The sequence below is a fragment of the Triplophysa rosa genome, linkage group LG6, assembly GCF_024868665.1.
Source record: "Triplophysa rosa linkage group LG6, Trosa_1v2, whole genome shotgun sequence".
In the NCBI taxonomy this organism is placed as follows: domain Eukaryota; kingdom Metazoa; phylum Chordata; class Actinopteri; order Cypriniformes; family Nemacheilidae; genus Triplophysa; species Triplophysa rosa.
In genome coordinates this window covers 6,616,047-6,629,552 of record NC_079895.1, presented here as the reverse complement: position 1 = coordinate 6,629,552, position 13,506 = coordinate 6,616,047, and the positions used below count along the sequence as shown (strand labels likewise).

Genomic DNA, 13,506 nt, shown 5'->3' with positions numbered 1-13,506 from the left:
CTTTTAAGGAAAGCACAATCTCTGTATTTTACTTGTTTTTCAGCATTAGATATGGATAGAAATTACAAAAAATGTATCGATTTATTTTACTCATAAATATTGTATACTTATAGTAGGCTTATATTTTGCTCACTGCAAATGGAATAGCCTAGTTCATGTTTCCTAACACAGACCAGCAATTTCAGATTTTGCTACTTAAATGATAATAATAATAATTGTTTAATTAAATTGACGCAAAAAATGGGAATGAAATATGCTTATTTTAATACGTAAAATGTTAATTATATAGATATTTTAAAAGACTGAAAAAATATATTTTGAGATGCTTTTGCTACGTTCCACATTTGTCCATATGACAATGCCTCATTAGCGTATTTAAAAACCTATACGGGTAAATTGTTTAATTTTGTGTGTGTTATTTATGTTACATTAAAGTCGCCTCGTGTTGTTGTCGTGCTCTCTGACCGGCGGCAAAGGGCGCTATCGCCAGACTTGCAGTGAAGTGAGTCAGCGCGCCAACCGCCAGCTCAAGAAGGAGAGAAATCAACATCCGGTCGGAGCGCGAGGGGAACAACGACAAAGTATTTCGTTTTTTGTTTTTTATTTTATCTGTTTATGTGTGCTGATCTTCAGTACATATCATGTAGAGCCCAAAAAAGAATGATTCGTACTTCAGTAAAATTATTTTGTGTAGTTAAGAAGTTCGTTACAAGTGGTACTCGGAGCAACAGCATTGAGCTGTATTATTTCTTATCTGATATGTTATTGTTATGCTTTCTTTGGACTGTTAAGATACATAAATTGCTGTTTTATAACGTTAAAGGTTGGGATTAGCTAAATTGGCAAATAAGGAAATGTTTTCATCGGCTGTCTTTCATTGTTTTACAGGACCCAAAGGATTTTTGTCATGTAACGTTACTCCGGAGGATTTGCTCTGGATCATTAATAACTCCTAACTTTTATTGTATTTTTCCTCTGTAATCCATAATGAATCCTTCAAATATCTTTGGTAGACCACAAACTCCCTTTCAGGCCACAAGCAACACTAATCAGTCTGGCAGTTTATTCCAGTCTTTTGCACAGCAGAACACAACGCAGGGTGTTGGCTTTGGGCAGACATCTGCCTTTACTCAACCAACGTTTGGCCAGCTAGCAGGACAGTCTTCTGTCTTTGGCCAAGCTTCTACTTTTGGCCAGACACCTGCTTTCGGTCAAAGCGGTGGGTTAACCCAAGGACTGGGGCAGCCTTCATCATTTTCATCTTTGTCATCAACACCAGTTTTTGGACAGGGCTCAAATTTGGGTCAGGAGACGCTGGGATTTGGAGCTCCACCTCCTTCATACTCTCAAGCCACAGGTCAAAATCCAGTGCCTGCATTTGGTCAGGTCTCTGCTTTCAGTCAACCATCTGGATTTGGTCTTTCCTCTAGTGTCCCCTTATCATCAACCAGCTTCAGCAGCACTACTACAACCCAGCCCAGTTTTGGTCAGCTTTCTGCGTTGCCTGTACCTGCAGCAACATTAAGTTCCTCCGGAGGGGGCAGACCTGATAATCCCACCAGTGGCATTGGGAGCAGTTTTGGTTTCAAGCCACCCAATGAATCTGTTTTCAAACCTATTTTCAGCGTCAGTCCGGAACCTCCTAGCTCAAACCTGTCCTCAGCTCCAGAACCTTTTGGGTCATCCAAGGCTGTGACTAGCAGTGGTACATCTGGTGGTTCTCTATTCTCATGTGTCAAACCGAGTACTTTGGGCTACAGTTTCTCCCAGCCGGCAGCAGCCCCATCTGTTTCACTCTCAAGTTCAAATTTTCCCCAGGAGACAGTCAGCGGCGGCAACAGTATACAGTTCACCTTCTCTCAACCTGCCAATCCTACCATCAGCAGTACGCCTGCTTCTCAGCCCACCACTCCTTCCTCCTTCAGCTTTACAGCTAAGACTCTCCAGCCACAGATAGAGACAACATTGCCTGCGTTTGGTGCTGCTGGCAGTGTATCTTTTGGATTTGGGGCACCCAAAACCGAAGCTTCACAAAGAACAGAGGAGAGAGCTGATGATGGACAAAGCAGCGGAGGGGAAACAGCCTTTGGGAGTTTCGGCATAAAGCGGAAGGAGGAGATGTTAGATCCAAATAATGCTCAGGGAAAAACTGCTAAAAGCGAATGCGGTGAGGTTAGCGCAGAGGGCCCAAGACAACCAGCCAAACGCCCTCTTCTTAGGACCCGAGGTGCTGCTCCAGGCCTCTTCCGTAGTGTAATGTCTGATTTAATAAAGTCTAAAGTCAACCCTGTAAAGAGAGAGGGTCCTCCTCCTCCAGACAGACCTGATCCTCCTGGTCCAGCTAGTGATGTACCACCTAAGTCTCAGGATCCGACAGATGTGAGAAAAGCTGAGGAATTTTGTAAGTTGCTCACCTCAAAATATTCTGTTTCATTTATAACCAAAAACTGCTTTCACTCAATGTTGTTCTGAAAATCTATCCTCACTAACATTGCTCTTATCGCTTGTCTTTAGCACATGAGCCTGACTCTCAGTTGCTCACTTCAGGTAGACGTGTTGGTCGAAAGGAGAGCACTGATAGTTTGGGTGGTCTTTCCCCCACTGATGCCACCGTCATTCAGTGTAAGGGGATACCACCCAACTACAACAGGAAGGACCTCATCCTACAGCATTTTGGGCACTTTGGGAAAGTGCTCAAGGTGTATTGCAGGCCTCAGAAGAATCTAGCCATTGTGCATTTTAAAGATCATGTGAGCATATCTAATTCAGTTTATAATACTCAGTGTTTAGTGTCAGAAATTGTCATTATTGTCCTCGTGAGGGATTAAGTTAGCACGTTTCTTACCTTTCAGGCATCTGCTGCCAAAGCCAAAAAGAAGGGAAAGCTGTTCCAAAGGAATGAAATTCAAATATTTTGGCAAAGAAAAAAGCAAAGTAATTAAAGCCACTATTTGGACGCCAATTGTGTGCTGTCTAATACGATTGATCGTGTTCTTATGCAGTGCCAAACATTTTAGTCTGATTCTCATTATGCTCATGCCTAATGAGCATTATGCTTTTTATTTACAGGTCCAAGCGAGAAAGGCGCAAGACCTACAAAGGTCAAAGGTCCTGTGAGCGGAGAGAAAGCTGATGGATTGTTGCAGTCGTCACCTCTTCGCAAGCCTCTTCCCAGATCAGTAGCCAGCATCCCTAGCACTCTCGCTAAAGGGTATTATCAAAGAACACGTCAAAATGTGTTGTTGTAATAAATATATTTAACTCTGCAGTAGGGATGCACTGATATGTAAATTTTGACCGATAACCAATACTTCTTTAACAAAGCCGATAACCGATATATTGGTCGATATACAGTATCTAAATATTAATACGACATTTTCTGAGACTGAAAAAAGGCAAAAAGTGGACAGATGCTTTTATTTGAAAACATTCACTGCAGGTATATTTCTCTTTTTTTCCCTAAAAATCATGTACTAAGCCTGTTTTACACTAGGGTAATATTCTTTAATTTTTAAACTTTTCTGGTATAAATCAAAGATGTTCTTCCAGAGCAACCTAGAAAAGTGTTCTTAGTAGCCACAAGTCTAACAGGTCTAAAGACGGGAAGCATCCAGACAGCAGTCTGATTCAAACAATATTCTTTTGTTCCTATAATTTACACATTCATACATATTTACATACTGTACCTACATCAACAATGTTTTGCTAATAGCAGTAAGTAAATGATCACGACAAAAAGACTACTGTATTTTAACTGTGAGCAGCGTGCAGCTAAAGTGGTTTAACCAGAGGAAAGGATTTACAATTTATCGGCTATAATATACCGGCCTGGTTTCATCATCGGGCCGATACTTATGACATTAAAAATGACCAATTATCGGCCGATACCGATGTAGAAATTGTGCATCCCTACTCTGCAGCCATTTCTTGGTTATTTAGCTCATGCCTAATTATTGTTGCATGTATTTTTTGCAGCTTTCCAATCACGATGTCCTCAATTGCTAAAACACTTCAATTCGAGAGTGAAACATCACTGGAATCGGTCTCAGAGAAGGGAAGTATAGAACGATTTGTTGTCAACCTGCCTTCGGTTCTTCAGCCTCTGATTGGTCAGGTGGCTGAAACTGCAGAGGAGAGGTACCGCCTCCTAGAACAGAGAGACAAGCTCTTACGGCAAGGTACAGTACGTATGTTGGTACTGTTTTTATTTTCATGGCTTTTGTCAATGAACATTATAAAATGAATGTGTTTTTTTTTTTTGTCCCTGAAGCTCGGCCCAAAAGAACAGACCTAGACATGTCAAAGGTGTTTGTGGGAACATGCCCTGATATGTGTCCGGAAAAGGAGCGGTACATGAGGGAGACCCGCAATCAGCTAAGCGTCTATGAGGTTATTCCAGAAACAGAGAAGGTTTGTGGCTGCAGAGTCCAGTTATGTTAAGATATGCATCCATTTCTAGCTTTAAATGCTTATGTTTACCTCTGAATCATTTTGGGATGCCTCAGGTGGACCATTTTGCCACCATCAAAGAGTACAGCAGGTCATCGGCCGATCAGGAAGAACCTCTCCCTCATGAGCTTAGGCCACTTCCTGTGCTGAACATGACTATGGACTATCTGGTGACTCAGGTTATGGACCAGGGTGAGGGAAATTACCGTGACTGGTATGATTTTGTCTGGAACAGGACCAGAGGAATTCGCAAGGTGGGTATAACTCTCATTGCTTTGATTTAAGGCATCTTACTAAATGATGAGTGGTGTTCTTCATAATTCATTGTGATATTCAGTGTGCAGTGTTAATCTTCTTATTACCATTGTTTTTAATGTTCATTTATTTGTCTCAACCCCCTGTTACAGGACATTACCCAGCAGCATTTGTGTGATCCGATCACGGTGTCGCTCATTGAGAAATGTACTCGTTTCCACATTCACTCAGCCCATCACCTATGTCAGGAGCCCATGATGTCTTTCGACACCAAGATCAACAATGAGAATATGACAAAATGCCTGCAGAGTTTGAAGGAGATGTATCAAGACCTGGCAACCAAAGGGGTGTACTGCCCCAATGAGGCGGAGTTCCGTCAGTACAACGTGTTGCTGAAGCTCAATGATGGAGACATACTACGGTATGGCTATGAAAAAAAGAATAAAACCAAAATAATAATAATTTGTAATTGTCTCGTTTTTACACTGAGTAGGGTGTTTTGTTTGAAACTGGTTTGGGTGGGTAGCACTAAGCTACTTTAGGTAGGGAAGATTCATATTAGCATATTTTAACAGGATTTAATGGGCAGCCATTGTAACTGTTGTCTCTTAGTTTTATTTAGAATTCTAGTGGGGATGTTTGAAGTACCTGAAGCTTAATGCATGAGCAGAAGTTCAGAGACATTCTGTGCAGTGATGGATGTTTTTTGTGTGAACGCAGTGAGATACAGCAGTTCCGTAAAGACGTTCAAAAGTCTCCGGAGGTGGATTTTGCAGTGCAGGCCTTTGCAGCGCTCAACAGTAATAACTTTGTCCGCTTCTTCAAACTTGTGAAGTCAGCTTCCTATTTGAGCAGCTGCATACTTCACAGATACTTCAATCAGGTAAGTGCATCTCTTCTTGAGTTAGTATTCAAGCCCGGAGAAATTTTGCCTAAACTCTGAATTGCTAAGGAGGTGGGCCAATGTTAGGGACTGCAGATAGAGAGGAATGAGACAATAATAAATTATGTAAATGAGTAAATGATGACAGAATTTTCATTTTTGGGTGAACTATCACTTTAATGCCTAAATGTAAATGTAATGGTTAGTAAAGTGTGGAAACTGGTTGAAATATAATGTATAATTGGTCCAGATTGTTTTTTTACAGTATCTGTCTTTCCTTGTTTGCTTAGGTGAGAAGCAAGGCCTTGAAAATTCTCAATATAGCCTTTACCTTTGGCTCTCAGAGATCTACAATTTTTCCACTCGACGACTTTGTCAGAATGCTCATGTTCCGCAATGCCGCCGAGGCGTCAGACTTCATTCAGCAGTTCGGCCTTAATATCAGTGATGGGTATGTCTTGTATTAAAACTATCATATGGATTCTGTCTCACATCCAGTAGTGTATGAAAATAATATTGTGTCCATTCTCTCAGTCTGGTGGAACTTAGCCGGACATCCTTTCAGGAGCCAGATTTCTCCCTGCCTCAGAGAAAATCCATCATTATTGAGAAGAAGAGAACTGTTCTGATTGGAGAGGTGGTCAACGGTGGACCGCTGCCCAACCCGCCCCAGCACACCCCCGTTCGCAGCTTTGACTCCAACAACAAGTACACTGGTGATGGTCTCTCTACAGAGCCTCCACCAGCTGCTGTGAAAGGTGTGAATGCAGTGAAAACTGGATTGTACAAGGATGTATTTATAACATCACAGTGAGTTGATGAACAAATGTCTCATTTTCTTGCTTTTGTCAGGTTTTACTCTGAGGCAGGAGTTGGTGCCTGACCTCAGGCTTCAGATCAAATCCAGACTTCTGGCTGAACCACATGTGTTTGGTGAGACCTCTGGCACAGCCGAATCTGTTAAACCCAAAGACACAGAGGAAACCAGAGAGAAGTCCCAAACTGCAGAATCCACTCTGCCTACGCTTTTCCAACCCATATTCCCCCTACAGCCAGCCCAGCCACCACCACCAAAACCAGAACCAGCCTACACGTATCAGGTGAGACATATGTCACTGCGGAATGGAGTTTTAAGCTGATTTCTTCCACAGCTAGCTTGGTGTCAGAATATGTACCAAACCTCTTTAACTTCTTTAACTTTAAGAAATTTCATTTTGGCATGCAACTTGTCCCATGCATCTCTGACAGGATATCATGGCTGTGGTGGATGCAGTGCTCGATGAGGTCATTGAAGCTGAAGTTTCTGACGTAACTCGTACAGCTGCTGAATACGTGTCCACGGCCAACAGGTAGAATGTCTGGTTATATATTTGCTTACGATACAGTATCACTTCAGTATTAGTTGTCCTAGTGTATTCTCAACTAGTATAGATTCTAACACCGTGTTTGTCCCACAGTGTGACGGACAGCGAGCTGGACATGGTCCTGAATGGGGTCATTAAACAGATGCTGGGGGAAATATCCATATCAGAGATCAAAGCTGAGAAAGACAGAATTGCAGAGGAGAAACGCAGAATGGAAGAAGCCAGGTATATAAATGACTTGTCTTTTAATATAATAGAAGTCTATGCCGTGTATGCTAAGGTTCTTCTTAATGTGTTTGATGTCAGGCGGAGAGAGGCCTTCCTTGAGCAGTTCAGTGGGGAGCTGTGTGCTAAGATCAGCGAGGAGGTGCTAACAGAAACGATTCATGAAACTGCTAAGGCTGAGATCAGGTACCTCAAGTTAAGCATTTCTCACAATTCGTGTTTTGAAATGTGTTTTTCAAAGGAAAATAAATGAACAGCCATGTAAATAGGGCCTAGTCTAAGGGAAAATGGTCCTTAAAGGGACAGTTCACCCAAATCGTCGCCTTAGAATTATAAGGTTCTATCTGACATTTTGGTCAAAATTGAGTTATTCACATATTAAACATATAAACTTATTTACAGTATGCCATGTTTTTTTTGTGTGCATTTTCTGACTTTAAGAAAACAAAAAGGTTCTATCTACAAAGTTGAATTATAATTTGGTGCGATAAGGTTCTATTTGCAAGAGCCAATTGGCACTTTGAATGCACACAAGAGGACCAATCAGGATCAGCTTTCTTTGTCATGTAAGCTGACTCCTCAGTGACAGGGGAATATCTGAGGGAACAGTGCAACACAAAACAATGTTTAAAAGAAACCTCAAGGTTGACTGTTTTATTGATACTCTTGTGAACGAGAGCAGCTGAAAATGACAGAATCTATTGTTTTGTTTTAGGTTTTGTTGAAGAGATTAATTTTTTATATTTATTGACACAACACTAGCAAGCAGCGCTAGCTTCCTAATACCTCTCATAATGCAGTTAATTCCAAATAGTCAACAACGTCAAGAGTCTTGATTACAACATAAAACATTATTATGTTTTTTCAGCCATACTCATCTCTAAAAAGTAATTTGATCTGTCCTGCCTTCTGTTGAAAAAACATCGATACAACAATTAGCACAGCCTTTTATACTTAACTTGAACAAGTAAAAGCATCCTAAAATATGAAATAAGTGTCGATTTTGCAAACAAACACGATTTTGTTCTTTCAGGTTTGCATTAGAGGAGAAAGCAGCCTTTATTGCTCAGTGCTCAGTGGAGGAGAGTAACAGAATAGTAGAGGAGACATTGGCTGAGGAGGTGGCCGCAGTGGCTCAGGAGATCCTAAATAATGAGTTGAGGCGTATCCGCAAGTTCATCAAGAGGTTTGTTTGTGGAGCTTTGTGTATGTATATGTGTTTGAGAAAACGGTTAAAGATTTGGTAACACGCAGTTTCTGCCAATCTTATTAATCTTCTTGAGTACCTATACAGTAGTATTGCATACTTCGTATCTTCTTTATCAAATTTATAAAAGACAGCTGTACGATTTTTTCTGAAAATAGACAAGTGCCTGGAGGCGTGCATGGCGGGCGGAACTACAGCACGAGCACACAATACATCGCATTATCCCTGTTGATTCATTATACGTTCGTGCCGTTTACATTATGCACGTACATGCCGATTGCCAACAAAACACACATACGACTTAGTTTGACTTACCGCGTGCGGTTCATGTCTGGCATCTTTTAACGCTGATCTCCAAATCCAGCGTTATATCCACCGTTATTATATAACATTCATCACCGAAATGCAGTGAGCAAACAAACACAGCTAAACTTCCGTCAGCCGAGTGAAGCGGCATTGATGGACGTGCTCTTTCTCACGCTGGCTGGTTGATGTGAGGGCGTGCTCTTTCGCTCGCTGGATGATTCGTGGGCGTGCTTTTCCAGGAGAATTGTCCAATAAGGGACTAAGAACCTTTGTTACGAAACGGGAATCCATGTTTGAAAAAAACTTTCCGAAACCTGTACGAACCCTGTCGGAGTAATTCGAGCACAGAAATACTACGTCATACGTTCAACTCGTTTTTGACAAGTTGACCTTGTTAAGCTTAAGAAGCCAGCACGTTTAACAGTGTAAAAAAGTCAGAATTCATGAAATAGCATGTTACCTCCGCTTTAAAATGTTTAAAATGAGTGCATCAGCAGCAGCAAAGTATATGTGGATTGTGTGAAAGATTTGTGGATTTAATAACAACTTAGTTTGTACTCTAGGTGGTCTGATGTTGTAGCTGTGCGACGTCAGCTGAAGAGACAGATGCGTGGTTTTCCTGCTGCCCCAGGCTGTGTGGATCCACGGTTCAAGTTACAGGCCCTCGTCCCCAGTGCACCTTCCAGTCCCTGTCTGGACCTCCTAGCCCAGGGCATGGTTAACCTGGGGAACTCTGGGAACATGTCTGTGTCCTGCACAAGGTGAGCATACGGCTCTATATCTGTACACTGTGTTTTGTGCTTCCTGAGATACCAAAAAATGAAAACATTTGCTATTATAGGCTGCTTAAAATGAGACAGGAAGCAGTTCATCAAATGAAAGTTTCCTACTACTACAATCTTTTATTGAGGTAAGTAAGATTCAAATGAGTAAATAATATTTGAAAGAAGTTATTGTCAGTATACAACATTGTTCATTTTTGGCAGTGAGCGTGTGTGGATGCCTCTTGATGTGCCCATGCTTGTGGCAGAAAGCGTTCCTGATGCACCTGACAGAATCTTCTGGAAAGCCACTCTTCTGCTTCCAAGCGACCGTGATTGCGATTTAAGCTTTGCCAGCAGGTAAGGAAACGTGTGATGGGAAATATTTGATTAATAATAAACTGTGTGTTATTGTGACTGACCTCCACTACCTTTATGCAGGATTCTGACCGACTGGTTTGAGTTGAAATTGGGTGCAGGAAACACAAGTGAAGAGAGCGAAAAAGAACAAGAAGCACCCCTGAGGACGCTGTGCCTCAGTCATAGTTTCCAAAATGTTGGGGAAAAGACTCATGAAGTCTACCTTTCTATGAAGGTGAGCTTAAAAAAGTAAGCTTCTTAAATTTAATTTTATTCTAATTATCAGTTGATGATAAAACCTTGTGTCTGTGTGCAGGCAAGTCATGGCCCCCTGAGCCAGGAAGATCAATGCTTTTCGGAGAAACAGAAAGACCTTCATGGTACCAATGCTTTGCTGATGCTACTGCCTCCTCCACTTAGTGTTGGACTGGGGCAGGAGGAGGAGGATGTTACCCTGCTCTCTGCCCTCCTCCAGCTGAGACAGGTGCAGCAAGCCAGCTGCTGGCACTCCCCTTTACCCCTGGCTGTGGTGGTTACTGATAATGAAGAGGGTAGAACCAGTGATCAGGGTTTAGAGGAAGGTAATTACATTTTTGATAAACATATTCTATCTATTGTTTCTGGCTGGATTTATGGCTGGAAATCACATCTCTACAGTATATTTATTGTGTTGTCTGACTTTCACAGCACTCATGTTGAATACATTGGTTAAAGATGGTCTCATCTCTGAATACATCTTCATCCATATACCAGCAGCCCTCACTGACCTGCAAGGTTCAGAGCAGGTCGGTACTAAATTGTATTATTAAAATATCTTCTCCATCAATCTGGTCTGCTTGCTCTTAGTTAATGTGGTTTTTAATGTGGCCATGTTACTTAATTTAAATGTTTTTTAATAAACTTGAATAAAAAAATCATTATAAATGTGATTGTAATATTATGTTTGAAGTTATTCTTTTTGTTAATGTTTCACCTCAGATGAGTCATGTAGTGAGATGGCTTGTCTCCCACTCCTGTACCAGCCCAGCCTTGTCCTCTCAGACCCTGCTGCAGGTTGTTGAATCAGGCTTGTGCCGTGAGTTCCACTCCAGACTCCAACGAGACAAGCAGGGTAGAAAACAAGCAGGTCTTCCTTCTCAACACCCGGAGCCCATCGTGCAGCTCTGTAACAGCGTGTTGAGTTATCTGGCAAGTGTGGTTTCATCGGAGCAGCTGTCCAGTCTGTGCTGGCCTCCTCCTGAGTTTTCTTACCCTGAGAACAACAAACTTATTCCTCATCTGGACTGGAACTCTCCAGAACACCTGGACTGGCTGAGGAGGGCCATCCTTAGCCAACAGCTTCCGAAATGGGATCTGCCTCCCATAAGTGGTAGGTTCTGTTTTCTATAGTAAATTGGGGACTTTTAAACAGAATTTGCAATAATGGAGTTGTTTTAGGTGTTTGTCCTACATACGGTAAAACTTAAACCTCTCTTCTCCTCTCCACAGCCACCTGGCCACACTTGTGTGCCTCTATATTGAAGTATGTATCCCAGATCCCCACCTCACCCCTAAGCCAACCCATCCTAATGTCCCGACTAGAGAACCTGCTGAGAAGAGTCAACTATCAGTATTTACTTGTGAATGGTGTAGATGAGGATGACTTTGAGGAGATTGGACCGTCCTTTCATGATATTCCCTGGGATGAGATAATATGTCTGTGTGTAGAGCATCGCATGAAGGACTGGAGTTTAGATCCTCTTGTGGCGGAAGGTGAGAGCCACAGACTTTAGGGATGGATTGGTATAAGAATGTCATTTGTAGTGTAAATGAATTTTGATGCGTTTGAGTTCCCCTGATCCTCGCAAATATGTATGAACTTCAGACCCTTTTCATTGGTATTAAAATGCCTATTTTGCTGATGTCACAGATGCTCTCACAGATGATGGGGAGATTCTCGTGTACTTCAACAAAGACAGCTTGGAAGGTTTTCAGCCGCCTGACAGCTGGATCGAGGCTGTGAAACGGACATACCATGAGAAGCAACAGGCGTCAGAAATGTAACACTGTCACATTCACACTGTTTTGTATTATTCATTTTTATTCTTTACAGTATCAAACGTAACAGCGTCACATGTTCAAACAGTTGTCTGACAACAAATATTCAAACTGAATGTAATATTTTTTGTAGGCTTAAGGTCAGAGTGCCGTCCACTGCGTCCAGATGCCTCTCCATGCAGCAGTTGTTTCAAAGTCAGATAGACATGGAGGAGGAGCCTTTCGTTTCAGACACCTCAGATGTTCCCATAGCACAGCGCTTTGAACGTATTCTTTCTTCTGTTCGTGAGATGAATGTTACGGACAAGAGGTGCGCTTTTATGGTTTTAATATTATTAGATAGTATACTGGAGTTGGCGACAGCCCTTTTCACTTTATTTTTTTATTTATGTTTTTTTATTTAAACCTCTCTTTAGTATTGGAGATCAGATTCGTCGTCGGATTGAAGCGGGGCGTTTGAACCCTGCCTCTTTTCCTCTGCCCACCAGCCTCCTCTCAGCATCTCTACACATGAACCCCTCACACAAGCGCGCTGCTGCTGCTGGCACAGTTCATATACAGGTACAGTTTTAGCAAAGCCCGAGCTTTAAACAAGAGTGAGTGTCTTATTTGCATGTAGCATTCATCATAAATCTAATCTGTCTGTATTTGTGTGTTCTTAAAAGGGAATGAGGACTGAAGGTTCTCCAGACAACGCACACACTTCTATAGTGCAGCAGCTTCAACATACTCTGTCTGCAGTTCATGAGATGAACACTGAGGGCCAGAGGTTAGTGTTAAAACATTTATTTGCACTGCCTTTTATTTGGTATGAAAAAAGCTTGAATAAAATCTTAAAACAATCCAACACAACAATTTAGCATCAGTTGGGTTAATAAGCATACAGCACTGGACTTGATCTTTTGTTTAGAGTGTGGCTACTAAACCAGAAGTGATATCTAATAGATAAAGTTTTTTTTTTCCAAATAAATTTTGAATTTTTCTTCATGTGTCTGTAGGATCGGAGAGCAGATTCAGCGTCGGATTGAAGCGGATCCTTTGTACTCTGCATCTTTTCCTCTTTTCCTGCCCTCCACCCTCCTCTCTGCACCTCCTTTGACCGTAACCCCGTCACGCAAGCGCCCTGCTGCTGCTAATGTCCACTTTCAGGTACAGCAGTAGCAGTCTTAAATAAACGTTTTTTTAACTTGACATAAAATAGTCATCTTTAAATGTATTGTTGTGCGTTTTTTGAAGTCCTCTACAATGTTTTTTTAAATGTATTTGGTGTGTTTTCTTAAGGAAATTGAAACAGATGAACCAGTTAAGAAGTCATCTCCTGGTGAAAAAAGCAGACCAGTATCTTTGTTGCAGCGTCTGCAGGACTTGAAACAAGAGTTAACAAGTCAACAGGAGGAGGATCGTGTGTGTGATCTTAAACTGAAGTGTCTTTTAGACATCGTAGAGACTTGAAAGTGTTTTAGGTCTCTATGATAAAGTCTTTATTTGACCACTTATTGCTCTTTATTTGTATGCAGTTTTATTTGTTTTTGTAATTAAAAGAGTTTGTTTGCCATGTGCCTCATCTGTTTATTTGTATAATTGTGATCTTTGCATGTAAATTCCTCTTTTGTTTAAACGTTGGTCAGTGCATTTTTAGACATACTTTTCACCTACATA

The 13,506-nt window shown here is 41.5% G+C and overlaps 1 protein-coding gene across 1 annotated transcript; it reads left to right on the top strand.

Moving 5' to 3' along the window:
* The first annotated feature begins 514 nt into the window (after positions 1–514).
* On the top strand, positions 515–13,400 carry mcm3ap (minichromosome maintenance complex component 3 associated protein). Its single transcript, XM_057336083.1, has 31 exons — positions 515–581; positions 889–2,401; positions 2,515–2,750; positions 2,853–2,934; positions 3,070–3,211; positions 3,976–4,178; positions 4,271–4,410; positions 4,506–4,703; positions 4,857–5,125; positions 5,425–5,587; positions 5,878–6,038; positions 6,122–6,345; positions 6,440–6,687; positions 6,836–6,936; positions 7,045–7,176; positions 7,258–7,362; positions 8,210–8,362; positions 9,253–9,450; positions 9,531–9,599; positions 9,676–9,810; positions 9,892–10,045; positions 10,127–10,391; positions 10,498–10,595; positions 10,789–11,179; positions 11,299–11,562; positions 11,720–11,849; positions 11,981–12,157; positions 12,264–12,408; positions 12,513–12,616; positions 12,846–12,996; positions 13,129–13,400. Exons 2-31 carry the CDS (start codon positions 988–990, stop codon positions 13,297–13,299), a joined length of 6,423 nt encoding a protein of 2,140 aa, XP_057192066.1. The 5' UTR covers positions 515–581; positions 889–987; the 3' UTR covers positions 13,300–13,400.
* The last annotated feature ends 106 nt before the right edge of the window (positions 13,401–13,506 follow it).

Coding starts and splice junctions, on each gene's coding strand:
- mcm3ap (XM_057336083.1), top strand. CDS start 988: ATGAATCCTTCAAATATCTTTGGTAGACCACAAACTCCCTTTCAGGCC. Junction 6,688..6,835: donor AACCAGCCTACACGTATCAG/GTGAGACATATG, acceptor CATCTCTGACAG/GATATCATGGCTGTGGTGGA. Junction 12,409..12,512: donor CTGGCACAGTTCATATACAG/GTACAGTTTTAG, acceptor TGTTCTTAAAAG/GGAATGAGGACTGAAGGTTC.